Consider the following 18,838-nt stretch of genomic DNA (forward strand, 5'->3'; position numbering starts at 1 on the left):
AATTTTTAGCTACAACTCATAAACCAGTGGTATCCAAAATGTGGTCCCAGGACCATTAGTACCAACTGGGAACTTTTTAGAAATGCAAATTCTCAGGCCATACCTAGACCTACTGAATTAGAGACTGGGGGTGAGGCCCAGCAATCGGTAATTTAACAAGCCTCCAGGTGACTCTGATGATGAAAACTTGAGTTTGAGAACCACTGTCATAGACATTACCCAACATTAATTCAGCATGAATAGTTCAGTGAATCAGCAGCAGCTCCAAATGTTCTTCCAGCATACCAGACAGCTTAGTACTGCTCCCCACCTGGCTCTGCCAAGACAGGCTTTTGGGCATTATTCTCACTCTGACTCAATCCTGGTTCCTAACAAAATATCCACAATGAGCTGTTACCCATGGTCCTAGCTTCAACAATCAGATTAATGTGGTAGTAATAAAATACATGTGCCCTGGCTCCCGTCTGGGAGACTCTGACGTCACAGGTCTGGGGTGGAGTTTGATACAACTACATGGGGCATCCGGATGTACATGGCTGGTTGGGGATCACTGCTGTAAAGCAAGGACAGCAAAGGCTTGGCACATGTGCCCTTACTACTTTTCCCTGATAAGCCTCAGAATCCTCTTTAACACAGGGCTCTAGGCAGACTCCTCTAACTCCGAGGTGAAATTTATTTCCCATCTCTGCTTAAAAGAAAAATGGCAAATTTCCAAGGGGCCAGCCCAGTGGCATAGTGTGTTGCGCATCAGTGGCTCGGGGTTCACCAGTTCAGATCCCGGGCATGGACCTACTCACTGCCCATCAAGCCGTGCTGAGGCGGTGGCCCACAAAGAAGAGCTACAACTCTACAACTATGATATACAACTAGGTACTGGGGCTTTGGAGAGAAAAAAGTAAAAGAGGAAGACCAGCAACAGATGTTAGCGCAGGGCTAATCTTCCTCAAAAAAAAAAAAAAAGGCAAATTTCCAATACTGTTTCATCTATAAAAGTCAGGCAGAGTGCGTGAAACTAGCCCCAGATGTGCACAGAATTAGTGGGAAGCTTTCAAAAACAGGCTGGGGCCTCTCTCTCATGCACTATTTCTCCATCTCCAGGAGTAGGGTCTAGGCATGTGTATTTTTTTTAAAGCCCTCATAAGTGATTCTAGTGTGCACCCTCGTTAAAAACCACTAAATGAAAAGAAGAGATGGAGAGAGCAAAGCAATGAGTCTTTTTTACTCCACTTCTCTAAGCAAATGTAGCAAAGTTAAAAATGAACCGGAACTGTTCAGTGACGTCAAGGACAAACAAAACCTGATGAGATTCAAGAAAAACCAGGGAGGAGGGGCAGTGAGATTTAGTGCACTGCCTGATTTTGAATCACCTTCATATCTTCCCCCTAAATACCATAAAATATATAAGAAGAGCAAATAAAACCACAAATGACCCACATTTTCTGCATTATGAAACAATACCATGCTCTTCAAATTATCTGTAAGTAGGGGCCAGCCCCGTGGTGTAGTGGTTAAGTGTGCACGCTCTGCTGCTGGTGGTCTGGGTTCCGATTGTGGGCGCACACCGAGGCACCACTTGTCAGGCCATGCTGTGGCGGCATCCCATATAAAGTGGAGGAAGATAGGCACAGATGTTAGCCCAGGGCCAGTCTTCCTCAGCAAAAAAAAAAAAAAAAAAGAGGAGGATTGGCATGGATGTTAGCTCAGGGCTGATCTTCTCACACAAAAAAAATACATATATATATATATATCTCTATAAGTAGAAAAAAAAAATTCCAACAAAGCTCTTGTCACCACAAGCCTACAGGTATAGAGAGGCTTAAGAGACTCTGTGAAAAAGAGGTACAGAGGACTTAGATGCAGAGCACACTGAAATCCCTAAGAAACATAATTCTAAAACACATGAATATTGTCCAAAGGCAAACAAATCTGTTTGCCTTGTGTATCATCTACTTCCTTTCTCCTTGTGGAGCACTGTTTATCTGCCATATGAGTCAATTATACTACAGTGTACATCAACAATGTAAAAATGGCGGGTCCTTTCAAGTTAAGTAGTTAAGTGTTATCTCATTCTGTTCACATCACTTTGACCAGGCTGGCTGAAATGGACTTCAGAAAGGTGACAGGGCAGCTCAAGAGTTCAGAGGGTGTTTTAGAAACAAGTTCAGAAAGACATGAGGTTTCACTTCAGACAGGAATGGCTGATCTGAAAATCAAGGAAAAAGTAGCCACTTGGGAATAAAAATCTCATTCCTCTGTGATCCCAATATCATTTATCAATAGAACTTATAAAAACAGAGGAGAATTGAGTTTTTACTGAGAAAATGTGTCACACTAATGACAAATAGGGAAAAGGTTGTTCTATATACGTTTTTTGTTAGTTTTCTTTTCCTTAACCTACATCATGGTACTGTTTTACTTGCCTAGTTTTCCTTTGCTTTGCCATCAGTACTCCTCAAACCATCCGCTGCAAAGGACCAGTTTTTGCTTGCTTGTTCTACCCCAACTATCCTGCGACCAATACTTCTGGCCTATGTACCCAGTTCAACGAGATGAGTCCACCATGACATACATGGATGTCCCAGCTATGTCAAATTGCTATAAACATTTCTAAATGCTTGCTCTCAGTTTTTGTATTTCTCACATCATGCACGGATAAAAAGTTATTTGTCTAGCACTGGTCCACAGGCCACATTTTTAGTAGCACTGCGCTACAGGAAAACAGAATTTGAGCTTAATAATCACCTAATCTGGTATTTCTCCCTATGGGCACTGCATGTATTTGTATACTATTTAGGATCTCAATCTCTCCTTACTACCCACCGCCCCCACCCCCACCGCCCCACACACATACATCCTGACAACCCATAACACTTCCAAATATCCCCAAGTGGAGAAGTACCACATTTGCTGCCATTCACTGATTCTATCCTAACCCCTTTACTGTGTACATGAGGTAACTGAGGCCTAGAGATTTTAGATCTGCCCAAGACCACAGTTAACTGCAGAAGTGAAACCGGCACCCAGATCCTCCTTTCCCCAGGACAAGGCAGCCATACACCCATGCTAAGTTTAGTGCTGTATTTAATGTCAGCAGTGAACTCGCTTAATTACATTAGCTAAGATATCTAGGTATGTGTTCCATTCTGCTACTTTTAACGCTATATACATCAAGAAAATTACGTTATAGGCTAAAGCAAAAATTAAGATCTTTTATTAAGAAGATGTAGTGCAAAGCCAAAAGATATGCCTAAAGAAGTTTTTTATTTTAAATAAGAAATACCAATATAAGCCTGTTATTTAGAAATATGGTGGTAAATACCAAAAGAACCAGCCAAGAGTTGAAAATGGTTGTCTCGTGTGTGTCTGTGTGTGTGAGGAAGATCAGCCCTGAGCTAACATCCTAAGCCAATCCTCCTTTTTTTTTTTTTTTTTTTTTTGCTGAGGAAGGTTGGCCCTGAGCTAACATCTGTGCCCATCTTCCTCCACTTTATATGGGACGCTCCCACAGCACGGCTTGACAAGCAGGGCATCGGTGCACACCTGGGATCCGAACCTGCGAACCCTGCCAAAGCGGAGGGCGCGCACTTAACTGCTTGCGCCACCGGGCTGGCCCCAAAATTGGTTGTTTGCAAGTTGGAAATTGAAGAACAGAGGAACTTGGTTTCTCACAGCGAATTTTGTAAAACTATTTCACTCTTTACGCACGTGATAACTTTGATAAAAATTAAAACTAAAAGAAGAAAAATATACCAAGGTATCTGAGAATCCTCCAAGCAATTATTCTGTAACCTGACATTTCCATGCTTACCTTTCACCTGTCTCATTTTCCGGAAGAAGAGCCACAGCATTTTGAGGATTCCAGTTCCCCAAAGCATCACAGCTTCCACATATTGCAAAAACTTCTCCTAAGAAAACAGAACAACAAGTGACAGCGGGATAAGTAGGAGAGTTTCAAATTTTAGCTTAGGAAGCAAGAAAAGAGCAGCCAATTGCATTAGTTCAATCAGATGCAGAGTCCCCTTTAGCAGAGATGGAGGAGTCTCACTGGAGATGTGGGTTTGGACCCAGGTAGCACACTTAGCCCTGCATTAACTTGACCCACCTCTACAGAACTAAAGCCAGAGAAAAGGAGGGATGTAGAGGCATGAATGTTTCTTCATTTGTTCAACTACTTATTGAGCCAATAGCAAGCAGCAAGAAGACAAAGTGAACAAACCACAGTCCCTGCCTTCAAGGCAGCTTCCAATTTAAAGGAGCAAACATTGAATGCATATAAGTATTCTAGAGAAATAGTAACTGATATTTTCCAGGAACTCAAAGAGTAGCTATTAATAAGCTAAAAATCAAGAAAATTATTAATGGGACAGGAGCAAGAGAACAACAACATCAAAAAGTCCTCAAAACAAAGACTTACATAGTGAAAAACCTAGTATCCCTTAGTAAAACAATGACTATCATTTCACCTGAACACCTCTCATCAACAGACCAACCAACATATAGCTATCACCTATATTTGCTAGGTTTTGTATATTTAGCAAAAGTCTACAACTTCTTGGATATAAGAATGCAGAAGTCTTTGACTTATTCTATCGACACATTCTGAATTACTATCATTAAAATTCATAAAGAAAAAGATAATAAAGTGAGCCCAAATGAACAAGTTCAAGACAAACTTCTCCACATTCTGAGAGTAGCTTGGCTTCCAAGCTTGAGGCACGACTCTAATAAGACTAGACTTACAGTTGGCTTTAGCCACCTGCATGAGCATTTTGTAAGCTTGGACTGTCTAAAACTTAACTAAAATTCTAAGTGTGATAGTCGTTCAGGAGTTTTCAGGGTTCTAAATACATGCGCATGAAGCATAGGGTGGTTACATATAGAAATTTCATGTCAAAATATGCACCAATCCTCTAAACCAGATTTTTTTGCAATTAACTTAGGTTATCACTATGTTTTCCAATTAAAAAAAAAAAGGATAAACACTGTCACTATACAAAGCACAAATATTCATTCCCAAGATGTTGCTATGCATATGTATAGCATACACTATGGCTCCTAGCTCAAAGTACAGATTACCATAAAACCACTAATTTGGGCCCTTTACAGAGACTCATTAAAACATTTCCATGGAGTCAGTTATTTCTCATCCCCAAACAAAACAGCAGCTACCTTTTGCTCCGGAAAGAACATGTACACCAGAGGGAGGAGGGCGAAAGGGGTGACTGGGCACATGTGTGTGGTGATGGATGGTAATTAGTCTTTGGGTGTAGAACATGATGCAGTCCACACAAAAATCGACCTATAATGATATACACCTGAAATTATATAATGTTATAAACCAATGTTACCTCAATAATAATAATAAAAAAGAACATGTACCCCAAATGGAAAAAGTGAAACTTGGACAATCGGTGGTTCACTTTTTTCATGTAAGTGCTCCTACATTTTATCAATTCCCTCCTGCAATGTTACTTTGTCTTCCTGCTGAGTGCCTTTGAATATGGCTTCTATGAGGAACAAAAGGGAAACGTTTTACTAGAACAAACAGACCTCTTTCTTTAATTGGCTATCATTTATGAAAGATTAGAAAGACTTGAATGCTAACTAAAAGAATCTGCAAACAGCACCCCCACATATTCTTTTGACTTGTTCCATCTAACTTCACCGCACTCTGCACTCCCCACTCTCTCCACATTCAGCAGAGAATACCTCCTCCTCTTTGGCAAGGAAAGCAAGGGATGCAGGGAGCTGTGCAGGGGCGCAGTCTCCCCCAACATCCCCTCCCTGTCTCTCTACCTCCTCTCCTTCCCACCTACAGATTCACCTGCATTCACATCCACAATTACCTTTCTTCTGGTCCTTTTTTTTTTGTGAGGAAGATCCGCCCGGAGCTAACATCTGCCAATCCTCCTCTTTTTGCTGAGGAAGGCTGGCCCTGGGCTAACATCTGTGCCCATCTTCCTCTACTTTATATGGGACACCGCCACAGCTGGCTTGACAAGCGGTGCGTCGCGCATGCCCAGGATCTGAACCTGAGAACCCCAGGCTGCTGAAGCAGAGCGCATGCACTTCACCGCTGTGCCACTGGGCCAGCCCCATCTTCCCTGCGGTCCTTGAGAATGAGAGTACCCCCTTGTCAAGCTGACCATTCTGTGGCTAATTCTGTGGTCACCCCATTTGCCTGACACGGCCAGCTCCTTCTAGCTTAAACTGCCTGTGTACAACTCCCTAAAAGGGTACAATATAGTTTTGCAGTATTCCCTCCACAGAAGAGGCTATACACTGGACTGGAGGTGAGCACTTGACCCAAGGGAGCCAACCCATCAGCTGACTAGCAGTCTTCAACCTACAGAATCTTGTCCAGAGGTACAGCCATTCCAGATCATCGTGGCTAAGAATCTGAACTTGGACAAACACACACTCTGTCAATTGCTGTGACGGCTGCTAGAACAAAGATGCTGCTGGATATATAGAGCCAATCATTCATTCATTCTTTGAACACATATTTACCCCTGCTCTGAGCCAGGAACTGTGCTGGGTGCAGAAATTCAGCATAAACAAGACAAAATCATGTTTTCATAGCGCTTACAATCTATCCACAAACAAAATTACAAATAATTCCATAAAGTCTGTACCAGGTGCAAGAGAAAGTCCCAGAACCTTGGATTTCACAGGGACTCTAACCTCGTTGAATGTGGGAGGTTGGGGTAATGGGGGGGTGGAGGCACACAATTAGGCAGAGGGAACAATTTGAGGAAGTCCCGAAGGAGGGAAAGAGCGTAACAGATTTGAGGAATTGGCCAGTATAGCCAGAGTGTATTTAACAAGGAGGTACATAACCCAGGTGTGATACTGTTTTGACATGCTGTTTTACACTAAAATTATGTCACACTGCTTTAGTAGACAGTAAAAAATACAATGAAGCTAAAAAGTACATTTACAAGTAGGGAACAAAGTTACCTTAGTCAAATATTTCACCAACTTCTTGCACTAGCAAAATCTCCCTTATCTTCACGCTACTGAAAAATCATGGCCCAACTATCTTTGTCCTGTGCAAAACTAAATAAATTGACAGCTTTCTTGGAAGATACTATTTGGGGAGGTATGTTTTTTTCTCTTGAATTTACTATGCTGCAAGCACATGTCTGATATCAGGAAAGCCCTAAAGAAATTCCCATCTAAAAATTAGGCCCACTCTAATAACTCCATATTTAAGATAATCCAGATAAGAAAAATGCTCATTTAATTTCAAAAATTATTTTAAAGTAAACTTTACAATACCTGGTAAAAGAGTTCCTCTTATTTCAAAGGTAACCTGAGAAGGTGTCATTCTGATAGATTTATTTTAGGATGTTGTGCTAGGAAGAAAAAGAAAAGACGTCATTTATAGTATATGAAAATATTAGCCCCAGATAGCTACCACAAAGAAACAAGTTAAAAAGCAAAAAACCAAAAATGCATCTCAACTGCAGCAAAGATTTCAGAAACCTTACATATAAAAAAAACAACTATAGATAGAAAAAACCTTGGCTTAAGAGAGGATTTCTACTTTAAAAAGAATGTTTCAACTTTAATAACAGGAAAACAATGGAAGAACTTAAGCACCATCCACTGAAACAAACTAGCTATGTTCTGCAACAAGCTGAAGAATCTGCTTCTAGGAGAAAGTAACTGACGACTAAAAAAAAAAAAAACACCCCTTTCCCCACAAATCACTTTTCAGATTTTCTCTTCATCAACCATAGGACCATCATTACTCTAGTTCTGTAGACCTGAACTTAGAGTCTCAACTCTGCAATCTATTACTAAACCCTGCGATTCTAACTGATCTTACATACATGCCTTTCTTTCTTAAGTTTGAACTTCATTCAAAATCATGTCTCTTCCCTGTATTGTGGCTTCTAAATCTCTCCTCAATAATACATTTTATCAATTAGACTATTCTTCCTCATGTCCCTGGCTTGGAATCACTTTGATTACTTTTTTTTTTTTTTTTAAAGATTTTATTTATTTTATTTTATTTTTTTCCCCCCAAAGCCCCAGTAGATAGTTGTATGTCATAGCTGCACATCCTTCTAGTTGCTGTATGTGGGACTCGGCCTCAGGATGGAGGGAGAAGTGGTGCCTCGATGCGCACCCGGGATCCGAACCCGGGCCACCAGCATTGCAGCGCGTGCACTTAACCACCAAGCCACAGGGCCGGCCCCACTTTGATTACTTAAAGAAATCTAAAGCCCTAAGCCTTTGATGTCCTTGACTGCTTATCCACATTTTCCCTCTAGCTGACTTTTCATTTCTTCACTGTTTTACCAGCCAAACCAATCTGTTTACCATCCCCTAATTTAAGTACCTGAGGGAAGATAGCAAATAAAAATTATTTTTTTAAATATACAGTGTCAATTCTCAAGGTTATATAATTTAAATATAAAAAGAACACCCACTCCACACAAGGACACATCATATTCTACATAACTTCTCCAATACATCCCAAAAAACTTTTGCACCCCAATGCATCAATGTTTCCAAAAGAACTCTAATCATATCTTTACTCTGTATCATTTCCATTAATTTACCAATTTAAATTTTATTTGCATTTATACATTACTTTATTTTAAAAAATCCTGAAGTACTTTTCATAGCTATTCATTCTTTTATTTTCCCTATGCTGCCTTCCCTTCCCTGTGAACACATGCACAACTCTGCAAAGGTCATTTAATGAACACTAGTATTCAGTTAACCACACTTCTGGGTCAAGGTAGATAGATCTATAATAGCAGTTCTCACTGGAGGCAATTTTGCCCTCCATGGGATATTTGGCAATGTCAGGAGACATTTTTGGTTGTCACAATTGGGGGTGATGCTCCTGAAACCTGGGGCCAGGAGTGTTGCTAAACAGCATACAATGCACAGAACAGCTCTCCACAAATAACTACCAGCTCCAAATATCAATAGGGCTGAGGTTGAGAAACCTGATCTGTAATACCTACAGGGGGCTGTAGGAGTTTACCCACAGGGGGCTGCTAGGAGGATCAAGAGTCCAGGCTCAGTGTTAGCTATACACTATGTATCATCCCACTTACATCAATTATAAAATACAAATGTTGAATATATACATTAAGCAAGACCACCAGTCAATGTGGTTTCACGTCGTCTGGATAAAGAATTCCCTATTTGGCAACTCTACCATTTCAGTTAGAAAACCCGACTGAATTGGAGAAAAATCTGTCCTTGATCAAAACCATCTTTTTTTTCTTTTTTTTTTTTGTGAGGAAGATCAGCCCTGAGCTAACATCCATGCTAATCCTCCTCTTTTGCTGAGGAAGACCAGCTCTGTGCTAACATCTATTGCCAATCCTCCTCCTTTTTTTTTTTCCCCTCAAAGCCCCAGTAGATAGTTGTATGTCATAGTTGCACATCCTTCTAGTTGCTGTATGCAGGATGCGGCCTCAGCATGGCTGGAGAAGCATTGCGTCGGTGCGCCCGGGATCCGAACCCGGGCCGCCAGTAGCGGAGCGCGAGCACTTAACCACTAAGCCACGGGGCTGGCCCCAAAATCATTTCTAAGATACCTTAATCCACTTTTTGTGTCTAAGAGTAAACACGATCTATTTAAAGCATATACATCCAGTTCTAGCACTGCCAAATAATGTTCGAAATCTAAAAATAGCTCTGGATTGTTACCCTCCTATTAACCTATCATTATCCAAATATCTTAAGAGTTCTCTTTTAACGTGACATCTGATATGAATCTGAGTATAACCCTAAGAGTACAATATTTCGTCTAATAAATAAAACGGTTAATTGAAGCACTGCAATCTTACATTTAATTTATCTCTATCATATCAAGAAGAAACCTTAAGGCTAGCAAAAAAGCTTGGCTTTTAAGTTACTGAATTTTGAGACAGAGCAAAAAGCCCCATCATCCAGCAAAATGCTGAATAATCAGTTTCAATCAATCTCAACCTATAACATACTTTCACCCAGTGTTTACTGCCATAGTTCTCAACTAAGGACAACCTGGTCTACATAATTAATAGTTGGTACTCAACTATTTGTTGATCAATTTTAAATAACTATTTTAACCAATTTTAGGGAAATATAACTATTCCTATGTATTAAAATCAGCTGGTACAAAATTATCTAAATTTCTACTACATTAAATGGGAAACAAATTTAATAAAGGGAAATCAATTGATTAATAAAATCAAGCCTTTCATTCTTAAGATTGTGTGAAAGAGTGGCTATAGTAACTTGGCTGTAAACAGCTGCAGTAAATGTACTCTACAAAGCTATATATGCAAGCACAAAAACACTCGCCAAAAAACCTCCCCAGATGTCAACAAAGCATCATCTTCCACTTGGATTGCCAAAAGTCATATAATCTAGTGTAATTTCCACCTCTCTCCCCCAATTCAATACCATACCAATAAAAGCCTGGAGAGCCGCTCCTGCAGCAGTTTACTTGATGGTGGACAGGGGCCAAAATTCTGGTGCAGGATTGAAGCGTACAATTTCAGCACCCAGCTACCACCAAACCAGGAGTGACAAAATACTGTTCTGTTGTAGAATGCAAAATTTACACACCCAACAACACTTCCTCTTCTTCACACAAGCAGAAACAATCCCAAATTGGGCAGGGGAGGTCTTCCAGATATACATAGAACAAGAGGAAGATGAAAAATGCTAGCTGTCTGCACATACATAAACTGACTGTATATGCAATTTAACCAACTCACCTATTACGTCATGTACAGGCTACGCTTCCTGAGACAGGTTTTTGGTCTTGTTTTTAAATATAACCTGCATTCTGCGCTTTTTGAAGATAAATATTAAACATCATTCTCATCTGAGATTTTGAGTAGCATTTAACATTATTTTAACACTTTTTAGACTCAAGCAATTAGCAAAATATGACATCGTAATTTACATTTTAAAAATATTTCAGAGTTTAAAACTACCTGGCAAAATGAATTTTACTCTGTTCTTTTTGTGAAATAAATTATTTCAACACATGACCTTACTGGTTTACCAGCTTGGGGGACAAAAGTGAGATTTAAGCAAACCAAGGTACAGGAACATTTGGTTTAGAGCTAAATTGAAGTCACAGATATTTTTAGCTAAAATGTGTTTTTATGGCCAAAAAGAACATCTCTCACTGTTTTCCTTCAATTTTTTTCACAGAAAAAAGCTGTTTGCAATTCTTGCTCTTTCCTAGACTCCAACAGCTTTGATCCTTATAACTGGCTCTAAGAAAGGAATATATGAAATGCCTACATTTTCCTGAGTTGATTTCTGTTCATCCTGGTGGAGGATCATTATGACCCCACTATTCTGACCCCAGTATACTCTGAGCCAATATTTTAATCAAATGTATGCAGACATGAATGGGTTTTTATTAAGAAAGAATTTCTGGAGACTTCATTAAGCCAAGTTAATTCCTTGATCAATTTGCTAAACGAAGTAAAATTTTTCCACATGTTTTCCATTTCATCTTGATATTATTTTCATATATATTGCATATATTTTTCCTGGTTACGTTATATATAAAGATTTGACTCATCAACCTACTTTTTGTACATATCAAATTTTACTCTGCCACTGTGAGATTTCTTTTGTGGTCATTATTTCTCTAAGTCCAACTTTCCTAAGTCTTATTTTGTCTAGAATCTTGGTTCTCCCTAGTTCCTAAGTCAAGAACAGATTGGGTCATCCATGCAGTTTTACCTGTTTGCTTTATCTTGTTACTTGTATCCAGAACATTAGGAGCTGGAGAAAGGACTGATAGCTTGTATTTACTTCTTAGCTAAGTGACAACTGTCAGAAATGTAGCAAGATGGAGAAACATGAAAGGATAGAGTAGTGGGTAGGAGCTGGGCAGAAAAAAAAGAGAGCTGAGGACAACAGCAGGGTGTGAAGAAGAAAACAGCATCAGGTCCAAACATCCTGCTTGGTTCGATCAGTTCCTCTGTGTTGGCGCTACATCAGACTCGACAGCTGTCTCGAGGTGAAAGAATTCTCTACAATTCATGCCTGATTTTCTTTATAACCGGCAGTGGGGTAAGAGGGGGCCAATGAAACACCCAATTGGTTGCGGCTTTTTCTCAGAAGTAGAAAAAGTGGAGCTTTGGAGAGGAGGTAGCTGTCTTAAAAATTTTATCGAGGGCACTGATGTCTATTCCCGGAACCTTTTCCTAAGAGAGTAAGGCACTCTGGTTTCCTGGAATAACTGAATTATACAAGCATGCCCTAGACTACGGGGTTAGGCAATTTCAGAAAATAAGCAGTTGCCAAAACACTATGAATTACTTATAGATAGATCGAGAGTGGTGATGGGCGAGGGCGGCAGGCTATGGTTCGGGGTACACAGGCGACTTCAGCTGCACATTTTGTTTCTTCGTGCCTTAACTTCGTGTACTCGTGGTGGTCCTATCCTCTGTGCATTTTGGCACATCGAAAACAAATTTTTCAGAGGGGAACTTAGCACCAGACAGCCCAGTGGAACCGTGGCAGCAAACAATAAAAGCCGAATACATAGGTGTTAACGCACCGACCTACCGGAGCGGACGTCCAGGCCGCTGTTTCCCCGCCGGGCAGTGCCCCCCGGGCTGGGGGCCCCCACGCACCCCTCGGCCCCGCCGCGTCCCCCGGCGCCCCCCGCCCCGCCGCGTCGCCAGGCCGGCCGCCCTGACAGCTCGGCCCCCACGTGAGCGGCCGCCGCGGCCCCCGCAGGAGCGCCAGGCCCGCCCGCCCGCCTCACCTGCCGGGTGCGCCGGTCCGCGCGTCCGCGCCGCTGCCGCGCCCGAGAGCGAGACCCGCCGGCCGAGGTGCCAGGCGCCCGCCGTCCGCGCCTCGCCAGCGCTCCCCGAGGCGGCCCGCGGCGGCGCCCAGCAGCAGGAAGCGGCTCCGCTCAAACCGGTTTCAGCTGCTCCAGACCAAACTGCCAGGCCACCCCGCGGGGCGGGGCCGGCGGGGCGGCGGGGCGGGGCCTGACGTCACGCCCGGCGCCCTCCCGCCAATCGGCGGCCGCGCGCAGGGGGCGGGCCAGCGCGTCTGGAGAGGGTCCGCGTCGGAGGCCGAAGCAGCCGGGCATCCCCGCCGTCCTCTTTTACTGCAGCCCCGGAGCCGGCGCCGAGGACGCCGGGACTGGGGTCGCAGAGGCGTACCTTGGTTCCCAAAGCTGCCTTAGGACAAGCAAGTGTGAAGGCTGGAGCTGCAGTTCTGAATTACGTTTCTTCCCGTTCGAAAGTGAGGGAAATTAGCAGGCCTAATGTTTTCTGGAAACTTTCGTTACAAAACAACAAGCACACTTGGATCAAATCTTTAAAGTTGGAAACGAGAATTAGGTGACCTAAGATGGTTGAGAGTTTGTAACTTTGCTACGCAAAGGTGTACAGGCCAGCAGCAGCATCTGGGAGCTGTAAGAATTGTACATTCATAGATGATACAGAGATTAGATTGCTGGTTACCAGAAAGGGAAGGGGAGGGGGAGGTGGGCGAAAGGGGGTAATAGGGCACGTGTGTATGGTGATGGATGGTAATTAGTCTTTGGGTGGTGAATATGATGTTGTGTACACAGAAATCGAAATATAACCATGTACACCTGAAATGTATATAGTGTTATAAACCACTTACCTCAATTAAAAAGAAAAGCTAGGTTTCTGGGGTAGAGGAAAGATTTTCAAATTGTAGATTTTTTTCTTTTCTGTCTCAGCAATAAGAATAAAAATTTGTCAAGGTTATAAATAGGTTTAGATTTCTTTCATAGAAATGCATATTTTGCTTCAAGTTTTCTCTTCATTTGAAAATCAGTTAATTAAAATCTCTTTGGCTCAAGCCTCCCCCCCCCCACCCCCCCCCCACCCCCCCCCCCCCCGCAAGTGCACTTTCAGGATGATCCCAGACCTGCCTAATCAAATCTGCATTTAACAAGATCCTCAGGTTATTTGTATTCAAATTAAAGTTTGAAGGAACTTTTCTGAAAGCAAGAAAAACCCTCTTTGCAAAAGCTGTAATCTTTTATTTTCTGAAAAATCGGCCCTACCAGAAAAAAAAAGGCAAAGTTTTTTCTCTCCTTTGGTGGTCTTAGGAAAATTAATCAGCATTTGCCACTTACTTAAATTAAACTCTTACCCTTCCAGCATCAAGGTTAACCTCTGCTTAACCTCTAATATAAAATTATCAGGTTTCATTTAGATCAAGTGCGATACTGAAAATTAAAAAGAACCACCTTTTTAGCAAATGTTGAAGGATTCTTGCAATAAGAGATAGCTGGAGTTGCAGGTTGGTTGGAATGAGCCTATTGAAAAGATGTTTCAGTTAGATAAGCTCTAGCTTTAGAAAGAGCTTCTAGTTTTATAAATTGGATTGTTCACGACTGTATTTGATATTTGAGCTTAGATTAGATCCCAGGGTATTTCTGAGAATGTCATCTATTCAGTTAATAAATAATTATTAAGTGCCTGCTGTGTACTGGGCACAGGATGCAATGGTTTTTGGATGGTACTCGTTTTAGTCCCAAATTTCTTAAAGGATTAAAATTTCCTCCTAATTATTTACCATTATCTGCTAAAGTCTGCTGTTGTACATTTCCTAGTAGGTTGGAGTTTATTTCGCTTCTCTGCTGTTAGTCCTACTTCAGTGATGGATTTCTTTCATACATGTTTGCTTCCTTTAAATGTTTATAGTAGATCTTTATTTTCCTGTAATCACCACTTAGTCAAGCTATTATTTGCTTAATGTTCATAGTTCAAGTTGATGAACTTGAACTATGCTCCTTCCCTAAATCTTGTTGAAATGACAGAAGAATTCTATATATTTGAAAGATGCCATCAGTGGGCTAGAAATTGAGGAATTTCTAGAATATATAAAACAAGCCATCGACATTAGGTGACTGGAAAAATAACGAGAATAGAGAAACCTGGACCCACACAGGGGAGGAAGTGATTCCTAGAGATACCATTTTACACAGCCTTGCTTAGAAAGTCTTTAACAATGCAAGATATTTTAGATGACATCATATATACCCCTTTCTGATTGAGATATAAAGTAGAATATAGACAATACCTTCCTTCCTCCTGCCGCATCTATGGAATGTTATAATTTTTCAAAAACATGATTAATAAGATTAATTTAGGTCTTTACCTCATTATTTCCAGAAAGGCTCCATATGTATTGAATTTTACAAAATATTTAACTTTATCTGATTTGACTAAGTAATGAAATATGTTATCTCATTTGTCTGAAATCAGGGCTGCATGATCTCACTTTTATACCTCAATTTTTTTAAAGGTGATGTCAACCCAAAGAATCCATAATCTATAAATCAAAATTGGGGTAAGTTTATTATGAGCCAGGTCTGAGGACTATAGCCCAGGGCTTCTTTCTCTAAGGAAGGAAGGGCACCAAAGAAGTAGGGAGTACAGAGTGGTTATATACCATCTGGGAACAACGAGCATACATCACATGTAACAGGAATATCCCTTTTACAACAGTCATGACGTTGCCTTGCTAGAACAGCAGATCAGTGGTCACAAGGTGAGCACAGCAGGTCGGTAGTTAAACCTTAGTTTCTAGGAAGAGATGCTTATACTTAAGGAAATGCTGCTATGGGGGAAGATGCATCCCTATTTTTAAGGGTGTCATTCTTGTCTTCAGGACATTGTAAATGTTTAAAGCAGGTGTACAATGCATGCTCCACAGGCCACGTCAGGCCCTTTTGGAAAAACAAGTTCAGGACAAATTAGTTTTAAACCAAATGGCTTCCTCATGTACTCCAGTATATCCTATTGCTTTTCATTTATTTGTCAGTGACAATGATATTGATATAAAAAGCTCTCGACTTAGGAGCCAGACCTGGACTCAAATCGTACCCCTCACTATCTGTGACATTTTGAGTATAAATCTTTGGTAAAATTTTTACTGCTCTTGACGAATGTTGAGACTTTATTTCAGGAGAAAACTCTGTTGAGACCATTTAATTTCTTAATTTTTCTAGAAGTTACGGTTAAGCTGTTGCTAATTTGTTCCATTTTTATTTTACTGAAATTTTTATTGGATTCAATTTTTTCATATACATTTTACCACAAAAAATTGCTTTATGTTGATACCAATTTTTTTAACTGGTTATAGCTTCTACCACTGTGAGTTTTCTTTTGTGGCCATTATTTTACCTAGTCTAATTTTGCAGGTCTATATTTTGTCACAAAGCATTGATTCTTCCAACAATATTTAGATAATAGCACATTTTAGCTTGGCAGTTTTAACTATTATCAGCTTTGCTTTGTGTTGATTCTTCTTCCAGAAATATTCATTATGACTTGGATAAAAGTCTGATCTTTTGCATTAATCTCTTGATCAATCCATGGAAATATTGGGAGTATTCTTGTGAGATAGTCCACAATTGTTCTACTGTCAGAATACTTGATCAGACTCAAAATGCTATCAATTTTGTGTGTTTCATTCACTTCACTGGTGGCCCTACTGCTCAAAGGTACCATCATGCCTTCATTCTCTCTGCATGAGTCCATGAACAGTTTCCCAAATTACAGTGTGCATTACTTATTCTCCATGTAGGTGACAAGATTGTTATAGTTTAGTATTTGCTATTGATTCTTCTTTCACATAAAGATCAATCCTATACGGAGGAAACCAAGGAAATTGCTGATTTCCAAAGCTATTTAGGTGCTTCAAATGTGAACTTTTACACCAACTTCAAATTGGCTGCAGGTGTACAGTCGGCCCTCTGTAATCGTGGGTTCCGCACCTGTAGGTGCAGCCAACCACGGTTGGTGTAGTACTATGTTTATGATCTGCGGTTGGTTGAATCCATAGATGCAGAACCCGAGGAGAGGTAGGGCCGACTAACAGACTTGAGCACCCATGAATTTGGGTATCCTCGGGGTGATCTGGAACCAATCCCCCACAGATATCGAGGGATGACTGTATTGCTCTCCAAGCTCTAAAACGCATCATAGGCTCAAAATGGCTGGAGCAGAAAAGGTTCAAAGGGTAAGATCAGAATGTCTTCTTTGACCTTTTCCTTCATCAGTGAATGGGAATTTAACCACCACAAAGTTTATTTCAGATGACGTTTGAGAGGGCACCCAGCACCTAACACAGTACCTGCTGCTCCCTAATGCTTTCCTCCCTCCCAGGCCTTCTCTGAACCTCAGTTCTATGAAGGAACTACCAATTTCATCAAATTTAAGTTGATTGTAAAACAATACTAAAACTAAAAAAATGCTGCCCGTTAAACTATGCCATAATACTTTCTTATAACTTAGAACGTTTCATTTTACTTTTTCGAAGTGTTCTTTTATACCCATTTAGACATAAGTTTTATTATATATCATTCTTGTGCATACATGAAAAAGAAAATATAAGTGAAATAAATTGTTCAGATATTCCTTAAACTTCTTCACATTTGTAGTTCAACTCTAAAAACATGGCAATGTCCTTGCTTTTCTAAACAATATTATTCAATAACGTTAGTGATGCAGCATTTTCTTTTTTAAGTGCTCAAATATTATCCCCAAGATTTTCTCCAAACCACCAATACCCATTGGGCAAGTTTTGATGCTCTTGCTACTTTTGATCCTAAGAGAAGGTATAAACAAAGGTCTACAACAACAACCAGGACTCTTACTCCATCCTCAAATGGTTTGTTCACTGAAACACCCAGGGGTTGTAGCCATTGGTCATGCCACCAGGAAAAACAACCGCATTCAAGTGTGCCCAGAGGGTGACAAGTATGTCAGGACTGCTGCCCAGCCATCAATGATTTTAGATGGGTTAATTTTAAAAGGAGGACCTTAGAATGGATGAAATAAGGTAATACCCACCCTAACTTACAGAATTGAGGTAATTAAGCTAATTGTATAGATAGATGAATAAACATGATAAATAATGTACAGTTATTTACCCATTAGATTTCTTTACCCATATTTTAAATCTTTGTAATCAAAAAGGGAGAGCTTCAAAAAAATTTTATTTGATGGAAGAATAATCTAGAAAGACAGGTCAATTACTATGTAGTCTCCTTGTCCACAAAAAGGGAGAGTAGAATAACCATCTTTCATAGCTGATTGGGAAAATCTTCCATTCAATTTTGGCTAAAGTAACTTTTCATCTATAAATAAGACATTTGTGGACATACAAACCCATACAAGTGTTAGTTCAAATTTTCATATTTAGGGCCAGCCCCATGGCATAGCAGTTAAGTGCGCACGCTCCACTGCTGGCAACCGGGGTTAGGATCCCGGGAGCACACCAATGCACTGCTTATCAGGCTGTGCTGTGGCGGCGTCCCACATAAAGTGGAGGAAGATGGGCATGGATGTTAGCTCAGGGCCAGTCTTCCTCAGCAAAGAGAAGGATTGGCATGGATGTTAGCTCAGGGCTGATCTTCCTCACAAAAAAAAAAAAAAATTTCATATTTAGAGTAGTGAGATACCATTTGTAAATGACTAGTATATTGGTGAAACTGGATACCATGAATCAGTCTCTAAAGAAAAATTACCAGAGTCACATTTTTCTTTGAACTCTCATAGATATGTTAATACAAATACATGATAAAAAAAAGAAAAGAAAAATTACCATGTATAACATAATTTAACATAATTGCAGCTCTGGAAGGTGTCTGTTCTATGGACTTTTTAGGAGTCAAGACCTTGTAAAACTATGAAGCAAAAGTTGTATCAGAAAACACTGAACTGGGGCCAGACCTGTGGCGTAGTGGTTAAGAGCGTGCTCCGCTGTTGGCGGCCTGGGTTTGGATCCCTGGCGCGCACCAATGCACCACTTGTCAGGCCATGCTGTGGTGGTGTCCCACATGAAGTAG

The 18,838-nt window shown here is 40.7% G+C and overlaps 1 protein-coding gene across 5 annotated transcripts in view; it reads right to left on the reverse strand.

Moving 5' to 3' along the window:
* GPCPD1 (glycerophosphocholine phosphodiesterase 1) overlaps positions 1–12,910 on the reverse strand; it is a 51,310-nt gene extending 38,400 nt beyond the window's left edge. For 2 of the 5 annotated variants that reach the window (XR_015555642.1, XM_087445584.1), the window contains exons 1-2: positions 5,170–5,310; positions 3,809–3,905 (exon numbers count right to left, since the gene is read on the reverse strand). Coding sequence is in view for 4 of the 5 variants with exons in the window: in XM_087445584.1 (XP_087301710.1) it covers positions 3,809–3,905; positions 5,170–5,275 (203 nt within the window). In the remaining variant the exon portion in view is untranslated. Of the gene's footprint in view, positions 1–3,808; positions 3,906–5,169; positions 5,311–7,281; positions 7,359–10,424; positions 10,805–12,757 lie in introns of those variants that run through there. The other 3 variants (XM_087445583.1, XM_014790091.2, XM_087445581.1) reach the window with 3 other exon arrangements.
* Between the last annotated feature and the right edge of the window lie 5,928 nt (positions 12,911–18,838).

Source organism: Ceratotherium simum, chromosome 21 (assembly GCF_057802395.1).
Source record: "Ceratotherium simum simum isolate JZ-2026a chromosome 21, ASM5780239v1, whole genome shotgun sequence".
Lineage (NCBI taxonomy): Eukaryota > Metazoa > Chordata > Mammalia > Perissodactyla > Rhinocerotidae > Ceratotherium > Ceratotherium simum.